The sequence below is a fragment of the Abrus precatorius genome, unplaced genomic scaffold (genome assembly GCF_003935025.1).
Source record: "Abrus precatorius isolate BTA unplaced genomic scaffold, Abrus_2018 Scaffold3, whole genome shotgun sequence".
In the NCBI taxonomy this organism is placed as follows: domain Eukaryota; kingdom Viridiplantae; phylum Streptophyta; class Magnoliopsida; order Fabales; family Fabaceae; genus Abrus; species Abrus precatorius.
The window spans coordinates 14,088,966-14,111,465 of NW_020874373.1; the positions used below are offsets into that span (position 1 = coordinate 14,088,966).

A 22,500-nucleotide genomic window follows, 5' to 3' on the forward strand; every position below is an offset into this window, starting at 1 on the left:
ACTTTTTGTCACCTTTTTCTTCTATTTGTACATAATTTAATTTTTGAAAATGTGTAAAATTAATATTTTGAATGTCATTTATAAATCACTTCTAAATTTAATTTCTGAAAAATATACAATTCAAAAATTTAATTCTGATAAAAATTCATAAATAACTTTCAAACTTTAATGTGAAATGAATTATGCACATTTCTAAAAAGTAAAATCCAGAAGTGATAAAAAAAATGAGTGATATGAATAGGAAAAATAAGTAATACAAATGACAATTACCTCCTTATCGCCAAGCTGGAAATTGATATGGATTTGAATTTATTTAAAAGCAAAAAGAGTGAAAAAGAATGCCTTCTGTCAAATGGACTATTTGAACCACTCTTTTGACATGAGTCAAAAAAGCATATATTCCACAGGTTGTTTTACCAAAAAGAAAATACCTCTACTCGTTTGGTAAAGGGATCTTTTCATCGCAAAAAGCAGGGCCTTAAAACAAGGCTTTTAAGACAGATACAAACTTTGGTTAAGTAAATAAGATTAATGGCACCAAGAAAGATGGAAAAAAGTGATAAAGTAAAAGCACTTGCAAAAAAAGACTCACAGTCTTTGCCTGGTTAGAACTGCACTTCAAAGCATTTCCAATTATGACTTGCTCCTTCCTAGACATTTAAAAGATAAAGAAAACGAGGTAGGGTAGTGTCTCCCAAAAGAAAAAGGATAATGACTTCACCAGCGTAAAAGAGAGTCCTTACATGATCAAATGTGTCATGTTACAATTTCATGACTTTTCCCCTACCACATAATGCTCTTCCCTTGATTTGGAAAAGGAATCAAAATCAAGAACCAGCTCATAGGTGCCTTATAAAAGTTTGGTTCAACTTAACTCTAGAAAAATAACCGCCTATTTTTCACAATTTCTCCGAGGAAGCTAAAACAATTAAGTAATTATTTTTCCAAAATAAACCGAATCAAATATGCTCTAAAACAGATTCCAAAAATCATTCCATATCACAGAAGATAATAGAATCATTAACTCATCAATCTTAAGCCAATAGATATGGGCTCCATACATTAATAACATCTATAGATTCTATATACACTGCCTTGAGCGAGAGGTGTGTAGCATTAATGTAATCACTACAAATTTCTAGTTTATTGTGGCAGAGGCAAAAATCATCATTTTCAGAGAGCATTGCTCTATATAGATTTAAGTACACTAAAATGAAATCACACAATCGATTCAACAAAGTAATGCTACCTGCAATCTATCTGGAAGAAAAATGAAAACCAAAACCAGCACTATGCACTAGTTTATTTGACTAAAAATGTCAATGAAAATTTGAAGCAGGAAAATCATTATATGCTCTCCTGAAATGCATGAGCGCGAGAAATAGCGGCTGGATTGGCTTCCAAGATTTGAGAGGCACCCAATATGCGATCTTTGCCTTCTTTGGATTCAGTTCTTTTCAAAATGTCATCATTTGATAAAGATTGCTGCTTCTCAGGCTTGATAGCTAACGCAGCTCGTAGAGGACTTTTTGAGGGCTCATTTGGAGCATCGATTCTAATGGTCTTTGGAACCAAAACACACTTCTCTAATTTCTCTTCATCAGTGAAAACTGTATCTCTAGTGTGTTTTCCCAGCGTTGGGGAACCATTGCCTGAACAGCAACTGTTACTAGTGGAGGAAGAAGGCGAAACGCAAGCATTGGACCCTATTGACACTGCCCCAGTTCCAGCAGCCCAAAGTGGTGTTCCGTTACAGTATGATGCTGATACAAGTTGCAAAGGCATGCTGGGTGGGTAAATGCCTGGAATTGCAGCCATTGGTGTGGGACACCATTGCATTGCAGTGGGACTAGTGCTATAAGGGTTACACGTGGATGCTGAAGATTGATTAACCACTGCCATGGAAGCAGCATTATTCCAATCTTGATTCCAAGGTAATACCCATGGAGGAACAGGGTAACATTGCAACCAATTTGACGCATTATGTTCTGATAGTTCATTTCCTTGAGTAGTACTCGTCACCGAGTATCCACATAGCGATTGTTCCCCTCCGTATTCTACACAACTGATAGAACTTGCATCAACACTTCTTCTCTGGTCTCTAAGATTAAGCATTGAATCCATCGATTCACAGAGAGGTGTATCTGGACCAAATTTCAATACAGTCCCATTATCTGTTGAAGACCTGAAAGCAGTTGAGGATTCAAGACTTGAGATATGTCGAGGTTGGTGACGGGACGAGTCTGTGGATTCTAATCTAGAGGTTGGAACTCCATCAGAGTTTACTATAATGTGTCCATATTGAGAGGCTAAGTGCTTATTCTTCCGTCTCCCAGCACCAATGGGAACATTTCTCATTGTTCCACCAGCAGTCCAATACCTTTGGCAGTTTTTGCAGAAATGGCGAGGTTGATTAACATTATAGTTATTGAAATAACAAAACTTGGTGTCCAAACTGTTGCATCGTGGACACTGAAGAATCTTGTCTGGTTTCTTTAAGATTTTATCTTCATCAGTGCTACCAGTCTCCATATTATCTTCCACAGGCTTGCCATTTACTATTCGATCTTTTTCCTGCACCTTATGCTGGGACTCTTGTTTACTATACCTTAAATCTGAAGAATTCTCTTGTGGCTGAGAGTTTTCTTCACAAAGGGTTTCTGGTTCTGCTTTCTTTTTGCTGCTGCAAGCATCCTAAAATTTTAAACCACAATCAGGGATAAATCAAGCAAAATTAAAACTAATATCATACTACAAAATACCACACATTTATATTAATATGAATTTATTTCATAAGTCAAGATCTTTTTTTTTTTTTTTTTTTTGATATCCATGTCAGGCCGTAAATAATACCGATGTCTCCATTTTTTAAGTTAAGCCTTTATGACATGAGCATAAGCTCTTATATGATATATCATACCCAAGAAAAAAATATATGTCTACCAGATGACCACTGAACATTGTCAATTATTGATTTATTATGCATAAACGCCATCACTAGAAAGAACACCAAGAAAATCACTGCATAAATTGGTTTTAAAACTACGAAGAGGACCAAATTCTATGGAACACATCAAGCCAAGAGATATAGAAGGGATTACAAGATCCAATTTGTTGAAATCAATCTCAGTTATAAAACTTTCGGTCTTCAGATAAAACAGCCATCTTTCATCACAACAAACAATAATAAAAATGTTCCAATTTTTAATGAAACAAGTTCAAAGTTATAATATTTCACAGGTAAAAAATTGCTTCCAGTGAACACCGCCTTTGTTTAAACTTTAAACAAATCTGAAGTCTAAACAAGAGCACATACACAAACATTCTAAATTAAGCCATCCTTGTAAATTATTAAGAGACAACAACAACCTTAAAATTTCATAAAATTTTGAAGCTAGAAATTAGCTCTGATAACCAACCAGAACACAACATAACAAAATCTCAAGAACCCCGTAAAGGCTTAATCTGATAAGTGAAGAAGTGTGTCGTTGGATAGAAATGAAGAAATTGCAATATATAAGTGACAAGCACCAACAGCTCAATAGTCTTAAAACTTTTTGGGTTCAACACGGTGATCAAGTGTGCTTGTATGGTAACTCCTGGCTTGTTAGCGGACATCTCCGGGTGTTTTAGCCCCATGTACACCCAATCGTAAAAATAAAAGTAAAATAAAATCCAAAATTTACGTCCAACCCATTTACATAAATTAAGGACTAAAAAAGAACATGATTTTTGAAGAAATGAACTAAAATGTTACGGTTGGCTATAACAAAAGAGTGTATGTACCGAGGGTCCAGAGTTGGCCGGAATCTGACATTCCGGCGCCGGAATCTTCCTGCCAAATAGCCTGATACCCGGATCTTTCTCAGTCTCAGACATGTTGATGTTGATGTTGATGTTGTTGCACACAGTATGAAACTAAGCACTTCCAACACCCATTACATAGAAACAGAAGCAGAGTTTAATAAAAATAAAATAAAATCAGATATGTGAGTGAGAAAAATTAAAGAAAAAAAGAGAGAGAAAAAAAAGTAGCTTTTTCTTTCTGAATAAGTTTCCACACAAGACAACTTTTCAAGGGTAGACAGACATCACCCTTGCACTAAAAACCCTCTGAAGAAAAAGTCCCACCCTGCAAAAAGCACAAAGAACGTGAGGCATCAAAGCCACACTACACTACAGGACCATTTATTATGGTTTTTCATTTTTTTCTTACATGAAAAAAACTTCTTTTTCTCTCATCTTTCACTTTTTCTATTAAAAAGTCCTTTTTTTTAAAGATTGCCTTTTTTTATTTTTTGAAAAAAGTGTTCCTTTTTCCTTTGCCTTCTGGTTTTTGTTCAAACGTAGGAGTGGGACCCTGTAATAAAACCCTTCTCGTATCACTTTGATTTCTTATTTTCGGAGTTTTAAAACATTGGTTATTTTTACAGTAAGTTTTCATTTGTTAACAGAAAATTTGCTTTGTTTTATTCACTTTTTCGAAAAATAAAAAATAAATATTTATTATTTACCTCTCGGTATTTAGATAGATATAAAATAAGAACTGGTAACCAAATAACAAAGTTATCTTATAAATAAAGCTAACTCAATTAAATATGATTTATAAAAAAAATAGCATAACAAGACAGCATGTATCCTGAATAATATTATTTGAGCATGACACACGTACCAAAAAGTGTTTTTCATAGAATAGACACTAACGTTAGTGTTTGAAAATGCAAGCTTCTTAGTCCTGATTTTGAAACGAAATTATTAATTTTTAGTGTTGTTGGGGTGAGGATTTAGCTTATGGAACGGTGTAATGTTAAGAGGGATTGGTAAGTGGCTTAGATCTTATTTGCTACCAATGATTGGATTGGCTAATCATACAAACTTCTGAATAAAAGTTAATGGCATTATAACATTGGAGGAGGGTGTTTATTAATTATTATTATGAGAAGAAGAAAAGGTGAAGGAGTTTTTGTTATTAGAAAGAGGGGAAATGGCGGAGAGAGAAGGGGGTGGAGACAGATGGCAGATGAGTCAGCAAAGAGAGTGTATAAAGATGGGGATGACGTGAGAAAGAGAAAAGGGCAAAAGTGATGGCATTGCTATTGCCGACTCGACTAGGCCCAACCTTCCAAGCAATGTGGCGAGCTTTTTACGCCGCCTTCAACGTTTCTCGCTTCGCCCTTTTTCGCAACTCTCGTTACTCTACCAATGCATCTTCACATTTTAAGATAAGGTCATCCCAAACATTCTGTTTTTTTCTATAAATATTAAATAAATCTGAATTTGTTCAATTTTCCCTCAATTTTTCTTTCTCTGGTGGTTGCAAATTTATGATAAGATATTAATTAAGTTTTACCGTGAAAGGATTAATTTTAAGAATTAAAAAGTGATTTTTTTTAGAAAACTTTACGTATTTTAATAGATATATTTTTAATTATTTAAAATTAATATTAATATTTTATTTAATATTCCTAATAAAACATATTTAAAAAATATCTAAAATTTGTCATTAATCATTACTGACAAGGGAATTAAATTATTCGTTCTTACTTTTATATTTTTTAAAATTATAAATCATATGCAAAAACAAGTTTTAATAACTTAAAATAAAATATATAGATAAAATTAATATTTTTAATTTTTACTTTAAAAATATAGTTAAAGCTAATTTGAATTAGTAAAGTAAATGACTCATGAGTAATTATTTTTAAATTGTTAGATGTATTTTAAAATTTATAAATGGTTTAAATCTTTGACCTATAATTTAATAATACAATTTTATACATATTTATCATTTAATCATTTATAAATATTTTTAAATTTTTCTTTAAAACTTCAAAACTATTATTTTGTTTCTTCAAAACATGACTTTTATTTTCAAAACGTTGTTGCTTTTTTTTTTGACTATTTAGAGGGGCTCAAAGTCCAAAAGCAAACATAACTAACCCTTTAGTCTAAGATTACAAATACTTAAAGAGTCCAGGCTAAGAAAGAAAATCAAAGAAGAAGGACCTTTATCTAAATAAGAAATATCTAAGGCAACCTCAAGGCTTAATTTGGCTGGCATGTCAGCACACTTGTTACCTTCTCTTAAAATGTGCCTAATTTTAATGAAAAGAATACATTTCAAAAAATTCCTAATAGTAACAATCAAATTGGAATAAGGATGGTTACAACTATGAATGTTTAACGCTAGTTGTAAAGCATCCTTAGAGTCGATTTCAATCTAAATTACTTGGATATTCTTCTGAACTACTAGCTGAAGACCATAGAATAGGCCACATAATTCAGCTTTTAAAGGAGAACAACACACAAGGCCTCGATAGAAACCAACAGAATATTTCTCATTGCTGTCTCTAATTAGACGACCACATCTAGCACTTTCCATAGCTGGGAATATTGCTCCATCAACATTAAGTTTCATGTGACATTGGTGAGGAGGATACCATCTATTCTGAACATAGCTACCCTGCATCTTCTTTAAGGTTTTCACCTTACCCCTGTCACAACAATTTAGATACTCAAATTCATAGCAAATTTTATACTACAAGGAATTGGAGTAGTTGCTGAATTTTGAAAAATGGCGTAATTCCTTTCTTTCCAAATATACTAGATTACCAAACCATATAACCTATACCAGCTGAAAAAGTTATTCACCTAAAAATTGGATAAATTACTAAGAAACCAATCAGATAAACCCATGCAAAAAAGAAGAGAGGCCTAATTAGAAGGCAATATGAAAAAATCTCAAACCTATTTGGCAAACCAACAATCTCTAAGGACATAAATTATAGATTCTGAACTAGTACCACATCTAGGACAAAGAGGAGAGCTAGATATGTGTCTCATAAATCTTTCCTTATTAGTTAGTAATCTACCATTAGCCACTTTCTAGAGAAAATTAATAACTTTAGAAAGACCATCCCATTTCCAGAAAATTTTGAAAAATATTATGGTTTGTGGAAAATTTCTAGATAGGGGAGCTTAATAGATCATAGACTATTTTTAAAGAAAACATACCATTACTAGAGGAGTTCCAAAAAGCTAAGTCTTGGCCTCTATTCCTATCAGGGGGTTTTATCTAGGCTATGTACTCGTAAACAGAGTTAGAGATATTTTTCCTGATCCGAGTCCAGTCACATTCTTCCTTGTCAGAGAAGATAACCACATGAGTATCCCTTTCCTCCTTTGGAATAGGCCTCTCAGCATAAGAAGACAAATTATTTATATTAGGGATCCAATTATCCTCTCAGAATTTGACTGTCAAGCCATCAGTAATGACCCAACCCAAACCCTGCATGAATTCGTCCCAAACAGCAGATATGTCTTTCTATAAATGGGAGACTTGAGCCCATAGCTCATTGGGAGATATGACTAATCTCCAAGTTAACTTCATCATATAGGCTTTATTTAATAAAGAAATGTTCTTGAAATCTAGACCTCCCTCAAACTTTGGCTGGCAGACTCTATTCCAATTGATCATATGACATTTGGTTTTACCTAAAGACACCTAAATGAAATCCCTACAAATACTATTGATTTCTCTATACACAGAATTAAGGATAATAACAGCTTGCATAATGTATGAAGGGATGGTCAACAAGCAAGACTATGCAAGAGTTACTCTCCTAACTTGGGATAAAGAGTTCATTTTCCATATTGTTAGTTTTTGCCTAATTTTGTATATAAGAAAAGCAAAATCCTTCTTGTTGGGCTTATGATCACTGATTGGAATACCTTGATACTTTCCAAAATCTTTAGAAACTTTAAAACCAATACAGTTACTAATATCTTTAATCATAATAGGATCTGTGTTTTTAGAGAAGAAAAGGGAATATTCCTCATTATTAACTGAGAGACCAGATGCTAAACAAAAATAATTTAGGACCCTAGAGATTAAATTGGTCTGATTCAAATCAACTTTAGCCATCCATATAATGTCGTCAGCAAAAAAAACAAGTTAGAAATAGTGGGAACAATATTACTAAGAAAAGGGGAGCCACTAGGCAAAGGAGATCATGGCCAATAGCGATTATGAAAGAAGTCCCAACCAACAGTACGATCACAAGTAATCGTGGATAATGGACATTAACAGTTCAAGGTAGTTACTAAGAAGTGCCCGCAAAAGGAGGAGAACGGTGGTGGTCCTCCTGCCTATGAATATTCCAAAGCGTCATTTTACAGGGGATGACTTTTTGCACCCTAACACCGCACCTAAAACCCTGCACCGCGCCAGACACCAGCTACAAGGAGACTCACGGTGACCGCTGTTCGCTGTTGTGAGGAGTTGTACATTTACATTCCTGCACATTTACCCTTCTGTATTTTAATTTATATTCATTTTACTTATTTTCTTGCATGCAATTTAGTTCTTATTTCTGCAATTGGTTTCCTATTTAGTAATTTTCTGTAAAGAACTTTTACGTTGTGATTCAATTTTACGCATTTTATATTCACTATTCTTACTAAATTATTTATTCTGAAACGTCTTTTTTACTATTACGTTAACAATACACTTAAAAGAATTCAAAGAGGACCTAATCCAGTCTCCAGATTATTCTTGAATTATTTGTTTACAAAACTGACATTTTTCACCGTAAACACCTTCACAAATTAAGATAGGAGGATTACACTTGTATTAGATGCTAAGCAATTCACAATAATTTTGGTTCAGCTTGGGATGTAGAGGGTGCTATATCATGAAGGGAAAGGTGAAGAGGGTGGCCTGAAGGGTTGGTACAATTGTTGTTGTGACGGTGATAGTGACCTCCGTTGTGACCTTGGGAAAGAAAGGTTGATGATGAGAAGAAGTTGTTAGGAATGAGATTCAGAGTGTTTAGAGTGAGGTAGAGCATGGTGCAATGTGGTGTCAACTTTTTGGCAACTTGGACCTGCACGATTTGTCCTTTTAATTTGGATTTAAAGAAAGGATCGGGATGAGAGGAAGAAGAGGTGAGAGAGAGGATCAGAGTTCCAAACCTAACAAAGGATAAAAATGAAATGATTGGACAATAGAAAAATACAAAAAAACGTTTAATGAAGTTAACATTTTTCTTAATAATAAATAAATTGTTTAAATATTTTTAAAAGTTAAAATTAAAATAAATAAAATGTAAGAAGAAGAAATTAAATCTTAAAAGTGAAGGGAAAAATAGTAATTTTACTAAACATATATTAAAATATTTTTATTATTTGTTCTTTAGTAAGTACGTATTTAAATTTGTAAAATGATAATCAAGCATAGTTGTTAATACAAATAACTTTTTAAAATTTTTGAAGAAAGTAGTTATATTTTTTTAAATTTCTTTTATAAAAATAAAATTAATTATTTTTTAATTATAAGAAATATATAATATATTTGAAATGTATTATTTGTTAATTTTTTTATACTCTTTTTTATTATTAGATGTATATTTATGAGACAGTCATTATATTATTTAATATTATATGTATTTTTAAAATAAAATTTATATTTATAAAAAATTAATTAAATTAGTTGCTTTTTTTTTATTACGATGTTAATATTTAGCATATAAGAGTTTCAGTAGTGATAGGGAGGAAATGATGTTTTAAAGATAAATTACTTTTATTTTTTAGTTACATATTATTTTTAATTAAATGACTTTTTAGACATATATATATATATATATATATATATATATATATATTCTCCTCTATATTTTATGGAAAATTAAAATATGTCATGGGAGATGTCAAAACATCAACAGAGTGTGACAGATCAAGTCAATTTTTAGTAGTTAACCAAAGAAATTACCTCATTATTGACTTAGCTATCTCCAAATGATCTTATTTTTAGCTGAAAGAAACTATAGCTATGCTAAAGCCATTCATGGTAGTTAAAGTCATTTTTAAAGGGGGCCATTTCCAAGCATCTCAACAACCCAAGGAAATAATAGCAAAAATAACTAGCTATAAATAGCATGATATATTATATTAAAATCAAGCTTTAATAGTAGCGATTTTATTAAAAAGGATTTAGTAACTAAATATTAGTAAAAGAAGTAGGGAGTAGTAGAACTACTTAAAACTTAAAACGTGAGTATGTTTATACGGTCCCTCTAACATAGATAAATGAAATGGTACCTTATAATATAATTAAGGTCTCTTTGTAAAAAAATGAAAATTGTTTCCACAATTCATATTATGCCTTTTAATTTTCATCGAAATTAATTTTAAAACAATCATCTTTATTTTAATAAAACTCTACGAAGCAATTCTTGAAAAAGAGATTTCATTTGAAATTTTTATTAAATTACTAATAACAAGTTGTGTCATTACAACTGAACACCTAGTTCTGAACACCTTGCCTGTTTGAACAATTCATGCACCCAAAGAGTTTAAACTTTCAAGTTGCTTCATGAGACCCTAGGCTGGTTTCATATTCAGATATTTCATTGGTCTTACGATTAATAGTACACGCAACTCACTCAATCAGAGATTCAACCTATCCATAATAACTTAACATTAAAAGCGTCAAAATGTTATCAATAATGTCCTTTCCTATCACCTTAATTTCTCACTTTTCTTCTAATTAACAAAAATATATGTGATTAAATTTAAAATAAATATTATTATTATTTAAAAACTTGAAATATTTTTTTAATTAAGAGACATAAAATAGGATAAGTAGATATTTCAACAAAGTTTTTGATCCATGTCCATGAAGTTGAATGCTAGTGAGTCTTCTCCAACAAATCATGGCAGGTATTTCTACTGACAAATTTCTGCCATGAAAAATTATATTATTTTCTTTAATTAACATTCTTAATACACTTGTTAGTAAATAGTAAAGCTCATATATTTATATATATAGCATTTCATCAAATCAATAACGCCCTCGATTACTCTTCATTTGTCGATTATTAAAGACGTGAATTAAGTATATAAATATTCTAACTTTTACGTACATTGTCAGTTATTTTTTTTCATTTATTATTATTTTTTATTTTTCTCTTCATAATAACAACCAATTATTTGTTCTCACTTCATTAATAAGTTATGTTTGAAAATAAAGGGATTTTTTTTCAGTTTTCTACAATAAAATAACACTCCTTTTAATGAAAAGGGACATACTATATCAGAATTATAAGATAAGTAGTTAAAATTTAATAAATAAAAATATTTTATTAAAAATTGGTCCATTGAAAATTATAAAAATATATTTATGATAAAATATTTTTTTATTGTTTTATCAGTTTCTAAACATATTCAGTTTAAAATGTCAGAGAGAAGAAGACCATAATTCCTCTTCGTTTAATTTTGGCTATCCCCAAAATTGGAGAACCTAGGGGGAGAATTTTTTTTTAAAATAACTTAACAAAATTATTCTTCATCTAATAATTTTACTTAATCATTTCGAACTTATGATAGTAAATTAATTTATTTTCTTATTTTTTTTTATTTATAAACTAAATAAGATATCATTCTCCTTCATTAAATTAACTTATTAATATTTATTTTTAATAATTTTTAGTTATTTAAATTAAGTCAGCAGCCTTAAATTTTTATTTAACAATTAATAAAAATATAAAACATGAAAGAAATATAATACCATTGGTTTGCATAGATTCATATAGGAAAAATTATATAAAATAATATATATATATATATATATATTTCTGTAGGCAATCGTATCTCGTACCTTATTGGTTTGACTTTGCTCTATCAATTAGAGTGCCAAAAAGATAAACTTTTTACGCATTTGATACGGAAAGAAGAAAGGATTAAAACTTAAAAAGCTGCAATTGTAACTGATACGCATCAACCCATATGAATGCTTTTGCCCTTTTCACCGCAAATTTCAGACCTTTTCTTCATGAATTCTGGAAATGATTTTTTTGTCGCATTAATTAACATGTCTGTGTGTTTGTTTTATTTGATGCTTCCTTCTAATTGTATCAAACATATGATCATATAGAATTTATTTTATCTTATCTGTCTACCACGGAGCGAAGCGAGTCCATAATATGATGACAATATTAAAATATTCTAACAGAAATTCTTTTTTATTTGATTTAATTCAAGTGATAAGTGAGTTTATTATTAAAAAAATTTATATATATAAAAATTTAAATATAAATTTTTATTTAAACAATACTGAATTGCTTGCTATTCATACCAATCTCTATCTAATAGCATAAATTTATTTTTCTTTTTTTAATATATATATATATATATATATATATATTTTGTTCATGTTTATTCTGCTTTTAGGAAGTAGAGTTGTGTACCAGCAGTTTATATGTTTTCTATTTTTTTTAATGAGATTTTTCTAATTCAGAAAGAAAAAAACTGAAAATATTTCGCTAAAAACTTTCAGATATTACTGGCAGATGCTTAAAACATATTATAAAGCTCAATTCTTGCGTGTTTTTTTTTTTTTTTGCAATTTGATATTTCTATTGCTGGAACAACCTCAATAATAATAATAATTAGAAATTAAATATCTACACAATATTAAAATATCTACATAAAAATAAATAATATTTTTTATAAATTAGAAATAATTTATACCTCTTTTTTTAAAAGTTCTTTTATTTAAATTTTTTTATAATTTGAGAAGATAAATTATTTCTAATATATGAAATAATTTCATTTATTTTTCATACTAAATATTTTTTACTGTAATAATTTTTTTAATATTTAAATTGGATATTAATTTAATATTAATTTACTATAGATAAATAAATTGACTTTTAAATAAGTTAATAATCAGTAATATATCATGACTTGAAAAGAATATTCTTGTGTAATTTGTAGGATGAGCAAACATATCTGACAAAAAGTTAAAATTTAACGTTGACTGTGGAGGAGATATACAATGAGAAAATGATTTAATTGCGATTTAGAAAATATTGATTCATGTTACCTTATTTTTAAAGACAGTCCTCGGAGACGACAAAACAAAAAACCGTAGCGGAGATAGAGGCTATGGATGGCTCCGTGGAAAGATAACATAATGGTTTTGAATTTTGATGCATTGAAAGGCCCATAATATGTTAGGATCAAATACTATTGCACACGTAAAGCCTTGGAAGGGGCTGAATATTTTGAATTGAATTCATAACTAATTTTAATAAATTATACCAAATATTTATTAAAATAACTTGAGAAGAGAAAGGCCATCATATTATACGGTTTTGGTTCTTTGTTCGGTTTCGGTGGGATAAGCCTAGCACCGTTTCTACATTGTTCAGGTTTTAGTAACAACTTTAATTTTTATTTCAATATTAAACTATATTATATCACAACATCATCTTCAAATGCCTAACACCCACCCAAATCTATGCATCTGCCAAACACCCAACAACCACTTATGTATCAATGTGTGTAAGATTGAAAATTTCTAGAACATCAACGAAGGAGAGATGGTTTTGAATAATCCAAATTGATTCTCTATTTTTTTATTTTACTCCTATTTTTGATTTTTAAATTAGTTTAATTTACCTTGTATTTGCTTTTATTCAACTCCTCTAAAGTGCTGCAATGCAATTTATAGGATAAAGTGTATTCATAGTTGTTTATTACAAGATCAACGATTTAGATTTTATTAAAAATAAAATACATGCATAATAAATTATTAAGTTACTTACAACTTACAATCACATCGATTAATAAAAAAATCTATGATTATTAGTGTACTTTATCATTTAAATTGCATTTACTTTATTTTAGAAGAGTCAAATTCTATTTAATTGAACATTACATCTTGAGAATTTAGAAATTCTAAGACAATTGTGAAATTTTAGTTTAATCCACTTCATGCTTTCATAATTTTCTTTATTTTGTATTTGTTCCATTTTTAACCCTTGTTTGGAGCAAATAAAAAAAAAAGAAAAAAAGAGAGAAAGAGAACAATACAAAATTTTAGTATGATTCATATACATTGTATGTACAATACATTCAAGACTACACTAGAGAAGTACTTTATTTACTGTGCATATAAAAGTATTATAAAGTGTTACTTATATAATAATAATAAGACATATTACTTAAAAGTAAGTAATGTGAAACTTAATTAGACTATATAATATTATCAGTGCTTTCACTTGAAGTCTAATTTACAACAATTTCTTGTAAATTATGATTGTGCTTCGTTTAGTATAACGCTTTCATTGTCAATTATTTTTGAAAGCCATTTGAGATAATACAAAGCCTTAACTTATTAGTTGTGATAGTTTTTATCAACATATCAGTTGGGTTTTCTACTCTTAAGACTTTTAATAAAGATAGATCTCTATCACTTATCAAGTTTCTAATAAAATAATATTTCATATTAATATATTTGCATATGGAATGAAAGATTGAATTTTTGGCACAACATATAGCATTGTGACTATCACTAAATAATGATAAAACATCTTGTTGTTCTCTTAATTCTTTAAGAAAATGCTTTAGTCATAACATCTCTTTATCTACTTTTGAGATAGCTACATATTTGACTTCAATGATTAAAAGAGCAATTGTACTTTGAAGTTTAGACTTCCAACTTACATTAGTACTATCCAAGGTAAAAATATAACTTGTGGTGCTTTTGTCACCAACTTAATCTCCTCCCAAATCTGCATGAAAGAATCTCTATAAGGTGAGATTATTTTTTTGTAAAGTACAAACACATTCGTGAAGCACTTTTTAGATAACTTAGTATCCACTTCACACCTTCCTAATGTTTCTTTTTGAAATTTGATAAGAATTTACTAACAACACTAACTACATGTGCTATGTCAAGTCTGATACATACCACTCCTTACTGTTAATGCATATAATACTTTTAAAATGTAACTTTCGTTTTAGTTGTATGTGATAATTACTGCTTTGAAAACTTTAGGTCAGTTTCCAAAAAGTTATTTTTAATCTTGACATCTCTAACATTAAACCTATCAAACATTTTATATCCAAACATATATCCACATAGGAATTTTATAACAATAGAAACACCACACAATATTATCATAGGGGTGTTTAAATGAATAAAAAAAAGATTTGTGAAGTTAGAGAAAGAAACATGAATTGATCCTTCAAATTGACATTCAAAAAACTTTAAGACATTCACAGAAGCGCCTTTACAAATCAAGTTAGAAATTTGGCCACGAAGCTCAATTTTCCTGATAAATCTATGTCTTGAAGATTTGGTAAAGAGAGAATGTCAATTTTTAAGTTTTTCCTTAATCTAGAAAATCGAAAACTAAGTGTAACCAAAGAAGAATACATATTGAATGACCTAATTAAATTGAAGAAGGAGCAAATAAGAAGTAAGAGAAAGAGAAAAGGAATTTTTTCTAAATATTTAAAATATGTTTAAAAAATTGTTTGTTAATATTAATTTTAAATAAAAATAAATAACATAATAGTGATGAACTAACTTTTCATCAACTAACTCATCATTTAACCAAAAAAAAAGTTAAAAGAAAAAAATAAATTTTAAATTTTTTTACATAATTTAAGAACTGAATCTTAACGAAAACTTTATAAAAACTTATCAAAACGGTACTATACTTGTAAAAAAAATATAATTAAGCTTTTTTAATAATTAATATACAGCTAACGTTACTTCAACTTCGTAACTCAGCGTTGTGACAATTTCAATTAATTGTAAAAAATAACGTAACCATTGACTTCAGCCAATAATTTAAAAGAGGAGGAGATAAAGTTAAATATAGAAGAATAACGAATTAAAGAAAAGATTTTTACTATTTCCCAATAATCCCTTGGTTATGTATATAATTATTGCGAGTCTATGCATACTCCTGTTCTGGTTATAAATTACTTCTACTCCCATATACTTAATATCTAGTTAACACTAAAACAAGTGTCCCACTTTCAAACGTTTTTCTCGGTTAAAAAGCAAGTTAGAGATTGAATTTTTGTAAGATTTGATTTGTTTAACTAATTAAATTAATGATTCCATCGAAATGGAACTAGGCAATATAAATAAAAGTAGTTATATAAAAAAGTTTGTGATTGGAACAGTTACTAATCAGTCCAATCAAGTTTTTGAAACATTACCTTTCAATTGACATTCTCTAGTGATATTAAAAGTTTGTTTTCAGAAAATAAGACATAATCATGTTTCGTTAGTCTCAATTAATGGTCCAACTCGGTGAATGAGAAAAGCATTACCTGCTCTCATTAACTACGTTCCAAATCATATACAAGTAGTTTGTTTTGGGTCCATTTATGCAGTGATAGGACTTGTACTAAATCTTATACATTGTTTATAGTGTTTAACACAGCCATTATTGGACTGAGGAGATATATTAATTTAAATAGGTGTGACATATAAATATTACATTTAAGGTAAGACACCATCATTATCATCATCAATTGTCAAAGTCTCTTATCTAAATATTAAAGAATCAAAAGTTTATGATGACTTCTTGTTTAAGTTTAATTGTTAATTTTTACATTCACTCACTAATAACGAGTTTATAGTGCATTTGATGCAGGAACCGCTTTACAAATGTGGACCAGTTGTCTCTTATGACAATGACTATGTGCAAAGCAATTAATCTCAAATGAAAGCCAAATTTTTTAACTTTGGTTCTATACCCTACGCTGGTTTGCATCCTCTAGCTTTACCTTATAAGATATGCACATCGTCAAGAATACAATAAAATAAAGGATAATGTGATATTTGCAATCATGGTTTTGGAATGGAATACGCACACATGAGGATTTGTCTTTATATCATTCTATATATCATTTTCCATTGCTTTACAGGTCATGGTTTCTTGATCTATAATATGCTTATTTATATTATGGCTAATGCATATGTTTAGTTAACTTAAACTTAGAAATTAACAATATTAAATTAGGAATTTAAATTTTTAACAATTTAACCTAGCTACCTGTACATACTATTTAATTTTAAATTTAGATAAGTAAAAATATAATTTGCCGAGAATGATTTTTTTTACGTGATAAGATAAAGGATATTATCTTAAGGAAATTGTATGAATATGAATACATTGTATTCAAGAATTTGAAACATATAAACACGAGCGGATTCAAAAGAACAAGTGAGAAAGGAATTGAAAATAAAATCTCCTGATATATCACAAAAATTATCACGTGCTAACACTATTAGAAAAATTACAATTAGTGAATAGAGACACTTTTTCTTAATTAAATGAATTGAAGGAAGGAAACAAATCTCATGTATTCAAGATAAAAATCATTTCTCTCAACATTTTCTGTCTTTATTTTTGTCTCTGTTTAGACCATTAATAATATAAAATATAATAGCAATAGAATTTAGAGATAGCTGTCTCAATTTTATTCCGTCTTCAACTTTGTCTCTAATTAGTCAACTAAAGTCAAATATATATTTGCAACTAAAGTTGAGATAAAAATCGTCCATTTCATGATTCTTTTGTTTCAAAGTCTGTCTCTAATTAGAATAAATAACTCTTTTTCTCAAAATATAAATCATGTAACAATAAATTACCTTATTTAATTTCTTATTTTAAAAATACTTGTTAGATTATATTTTAATTTTATACTTTCAGTATTCACTCAAAATATATCAATTTATTATCAGTAAAATATGGCTATTTTAAATTTAATTTTTATTATTTTATATTTTTTAAAATATATACAAGAAAGTATATAGGAAATGTTGAATTTAATTATATTAAATTCAAAATTATTTAGAGATAAAATTAGCGACATAATTTACTCTTTATTTAGAGACGACAATGGAGACAAAATAATTAATAATTTAGAGATAAAAATATCTTAAATTTAGAGATAAAAATATCTTAAATTTAGAGACAGATCTAGATATAACATTATGTTCAAATTTAGGGCAGAATCAGATAAAATTAATAATGAAATTAAAGACAAAAATACTGTCACTGTAGATACAAAATATATAATATTAGAGATGGACTACTTTTATCTCTATTACAGAAAATTTATCTCTCAAATTAGAGACAAAAAGTAGATTTAAGAAATGAAAGAACTTCGCCTCTAAATAATGATAAAATTAAATTTCCATCGCTAATACATTTGTGACGCTAAAATTAGCAATTAATCATTGTTTATTTCTAATTTCATCTATAAATATATTGTAAAAAATAAATATTTAACAACAAAATTTATCCATCTCTATATCCAATTTTTCTATTAGTGTAATAGAAAAATCTTAAGTGTTAGAGTTACTCTCGTTAGTATATCCTGTTTAATAAACGTCCAATTATTAATATAAATATCATAAGTTTATGCAAGTAATATAATACATCATTCAAATAGTTTGATGCACCAATGATACATCAGTGTCTTTTATTAAAGTTAGAATATTTAATATATATTACTTGGTGTAAACTACTAATATCTATATTAATAATCTATTATTAACTATAAAGTACTTAAATAAAGATAAACCTAATACTCAATTGTAAATATATAATTTTTTAGGTTTAATAGTATTTTTAGTCTCTATAATTTGAACTGTGTGAAGTTATGATCTCTTAATTTTGAGTTAATCAAATCTCTATCTTTAAAATTATATAAATTTAGACCCTCTGTTGATTTTTTTTATCTAATAAATTTCTCAATATTTTAAGCAAGAAATAATTTATTTTTAAAAACTGATTAAAACAATGTAAGAGTTTTAAATAAAAATAAAAATTTGTTAAATTTTAAAAATAAAAAAATTAATTAATTTAACAATTTAAAAGACTAAAAATTATATTTTATCCAATCTATCGGCTGAGATATGAATAACAAAACGTTAATGAACAGTTGACATACCACGATATTTACGGTTATTTATATAAATGATACGTTAATTAATGGAGAATAGTTGGCATACTACGATATGTACGTTTATTTATTTGAATGATACGTTATTTAATGGATCTTACGTTGTCTTCAACCGATAGCTAGAAATTTTTTTTATTTTTAATTTTCAGTGTGATTTTTCCATTTTACAGACGACAAACGATTCGAACCAATGTCTCACCCAACTACAACCAATTGATTTTCACCTTGATCAAAAGAATATTTGCATGAGATACAAAAACTTGATTCGATGACAAGCTCGCACACTATGAAATATATATTGAGAGGATTATATATACATAGAAAACATAAAGAATCTATCTAACAGTTGACAGATTCAATCCATGTAAATAGAAAGGAAAATTCTCTTCTTACATGTATGCTCGTCAATTAGATAAAGAAACCCGAAACCTTCGAAATCATAAATGTAACCAAGCCTATTTTGTGAAACTCGGTTACGTACTTATCATTTCTTTCATACTCAAGCAAAAATTTAAATCTTTTTGTTTGCTTCTTAAATTTTTGTTCATTACTGTAACATTCATGTTTAGGGATCCATGGCAATTCTTTCCATTTATTAGGGATTCTTGCGAGTATTATCCTGTTCGAAACCTTGAATTTAGAGAGTTTTTTCTTGCGAAAACGAGGATTGGACTAAAGAATCCTCTTTTTAATTAGTCTTTTTATAATATAATTAGAATATTAATTTATATTATTATAACTTGATTTTAAATTTAATCTGTTAAAGAATATTTCATACCCTCTTTTCTTTTATTTTTTTATTACATCATCTTATATTTTCTTTTTCTATTTCTCTCATGGTTCTACCCGTTTCACATAAATTTATTGTTGCATCATTTTCCTTTTGTTATGAGGCAAAAGGAGATGAACCCCACTAACAATTAAGATGGAAACCACGATAAAAGAATACAAAACAAAAATATGCACTAAAGATAGGAGACACAAAAGGTGGGATAGTAGGAAATGTCTTTAGGCCATGCTCCGAAGACATACCAGACTTAATTTGTAGCATCCTACATGCAACCTTAATTTCCAGAATATCATTTCAGATCTGTATAATTAATTTAACATTCATAAGATAAATAAGAATGTGAATATAAACACAGACATACACACACGCTTTATCGTTTGAAGTTGGCTTGATAAAATTTCCTCTAGCTCTAATTATCCTCATGCTTTGCGCATTCATTTAGATTAACACTAACATCATACCTGTGTAGATCAGTACCACACTAATCAGGAGTAAAACAAAAGCTAGTTCAAATTTCACCAGTGAATTCAAGGTTTATCAAAAGATACAAGCCTCAACTTATCTCATAAACCTTTTTAAATATCTTACAGAAAGCCTTTCAGTCATATGTGGAATACCAAAGACCTAAGCTAACCTGAGAACTTCATTAGGATAGATCTTAATTAGATCATAGACTTTCCAACAGCTGATCAAAAAACACATTATAAACATAGTAAACCAGGACAACGAAACCATAGTATATATATTATGTAGCCACTTGTTCAAGCTTTAGTCTAGACATAATAACTAATTATACCCTTGATTCCTCCCAAGAACATCATGGAATATAAGTTAAGGCTTTCCAGGAGATTTTGGATCATGGGCTGGATTTGGTTTTGTTACAGGGTAGTCTGCAATATCCATCATCATTCTACTCTCTATTCCTTCCTTCATATCATACAGTTCCTCGTTGTTCGTTAACCCCATGACCAGATCTTCCTGCAGATTAAAGAACATCACACCACTATATGATTGGACTTGGACAGGACAATAACCCTATAGATATATGACAGTAGGAAGAAAGCCATATGGTTTGGGTTATAATTTGTAAAGTTGGTTTCTTATTAGGGAAATATCAGAACATGGAATCTTCCTATTAACTTTCTCTTTTTTTTTTTTCTAAGATGATAGTTTCAAATATTAATTAGTGAAGAGAAATTAAAACTGATTGTGTCAAGTAGTTAGGGCATCAGGCATAACCATGTCTCTTTGTATATCTTTTTTTTTTCTTTTGGAATTTTTTGGGACATATATATATATGTGGCAATAATATCTGTCCTAGAGCGGAAAAAAGGAATCTGCGAGGAAAAAGAGAGAACCTTAGGCAGATGATGTTGCACTAAAGGATCCATTTTCCCGGTCATGAAGCTTCCTATATTAACATGATGAATCAGATTAGTAATCCTGATTTTAATACATTAACAAACGAATAAAGGTTTCTAGATCAAACCCTTGAAACTTACTGGTTACAGGAACAGCAGCAACAAATACAAGGCAAGAAAGACCAAGAAGAATAACTAGAAGACTAATGAGGGCTTTCTTCTCCATCATATCAGAGTAGATCGATATGTATATAGAGAGAGGAATATATTATAAGAGATTGAAAGAAAAGCAATTAGTACTAGAAGAACAAAGCTTTGTGCGATGACATGGGGAAAGGGCTAAGCGGTCCTTATATAGAAGAGCATGCCTATCACTCTTGAATTAAATATCACTAAAAGAATATCAACACTGCCATTTGCATTACAACTACGAAATATATAGTCAAATCCTTTTAGGTGTTCTCTAACTTCGAGTCACAATTTGTAATGTTTCTGTCAAAGATACACTCTTAATATACAGGTATTTATCAGCATACATATACACGGTGAGATTTCTTTGCTACTATTTAAGAAGTCACCTCATGTCAATTATTAAGCTTTTGTTAATTAAACTTTTATTATTGTTTCTAATTATTCAACAACGAGTGATAACTTTCACGTGTTTAATTTGTCTTTCTGTTGTCTATATAATATTGAAGTAGGTAATTGATTTAACCAGCTCATGTTCATGTTATGTAAGAAAAGTGTTTATAAAAGAACGAATTTAATATGAAAAGTAAAAATGAAAAACTTCTTTCATAAGTAAAAAATAAGTTATATACTTCTTAAGTTTAATAAAATTAAATAAAAGAGCTTATAAGAAGATAGAGAAATAAACTACTAATTTTATTATTTAAATTTTTACTTTTATAAATATTCACTGATAAATGTATTCAAACTAAACTACAATTATAAAATAACTAGAGAGTGTAATTTTTTTAATTTGCTTTCAAATAATTATCAGCTTAAAGATCATGTCACAATAGACTTATATATGAAAAGTCATATTCAATGGCACAGAATTGAGTTGGATAGCAAAAGTCAGCTATGCGCGTGACATACACAAATGCTTTTCAGTACGCATGTTTGTGAAATGACATGCTTTACTTAGTAGTCTTCTGGGTTTACCACTCAAAATAGTTATTGGGAATTAGAGAATTACATCGGGGTACCATTATGAGCAACCAAACCATCATTAACATATTATGCATTGCAGTCTTTGGAAAAGCTGGTAAATGTTGTATACGGATCCCATTAAACTGTCAATAACGAGCACAAAAACAAAGAATCTTATTAGTATTGCTTCCACTGTCGGTGGCTAAACGTATTCGCTATTTTGAAAAATTAACACATGCCATTTGCCAATACATAAAATCGATCTAATAGAATAGGCAAAAAAAAAGAAAAATCTATCATGTGATACATAAGAAAGATTGAGAGTACTGCCTAGTGCTTACCGTTGCAGTCCAATTAATTAGGTAGAGACCCAAAATAGAATAACCTGCATAATCGACTTCCCCATGATGCATT

The 22,500-nt window shown here is 29.0% G+C and overlaps 2 protein-coding genes across 2 annotated transcripts; both read right to left on the reverse strand.

Annotated features, from left to right (window-relative positions):
* Window positions 1–1,347: 1,347 nt before the first annotated feature.
* Window positions 1,348–3,930, reverse strand: LOC113863535 (cyclic dof factor 3-like). Its single transcript, XM_027497157.1, has 2 exons — window positions 3,787–3,930; window positions 1,348–2,694 (listed from the first exon to the last, which is right to left on the reverse strand). The coding sequence occupies exons 1-2, from the start codon at window positions 3,877–3,879 to the stop codon at window positions 1,348–1,350; spliced, it is 1,440 nt and encodes a 479-aa protein (XP_027352958.1). The 5' UTR covers window positions 3,880–3,930.
* A 16,471-nt stretch (window positions 3,931–20,401) lies between these two features.
* LOC113863949 lies at window positions 20,402–21,157 on the reverse strand. The gene is made up of 3 exons (XM_027497753.1): window positions 21,073–21,157; window positions 20,929–20,981; window positions 20,402–20,548 (listed from the first exon to the last, which is right to left on the reverse strand). Exons 1-3 carry the CDS (start codon window positions 21,155–21,157, stop codon window positions 20,402–20,404), a joined length of 285 nt encoding a protein of 94 aa, XP_027353554.1.
* Between the last annotated feature and the right edge of the window lie 1,343 nt (window positions 21,158–22,500).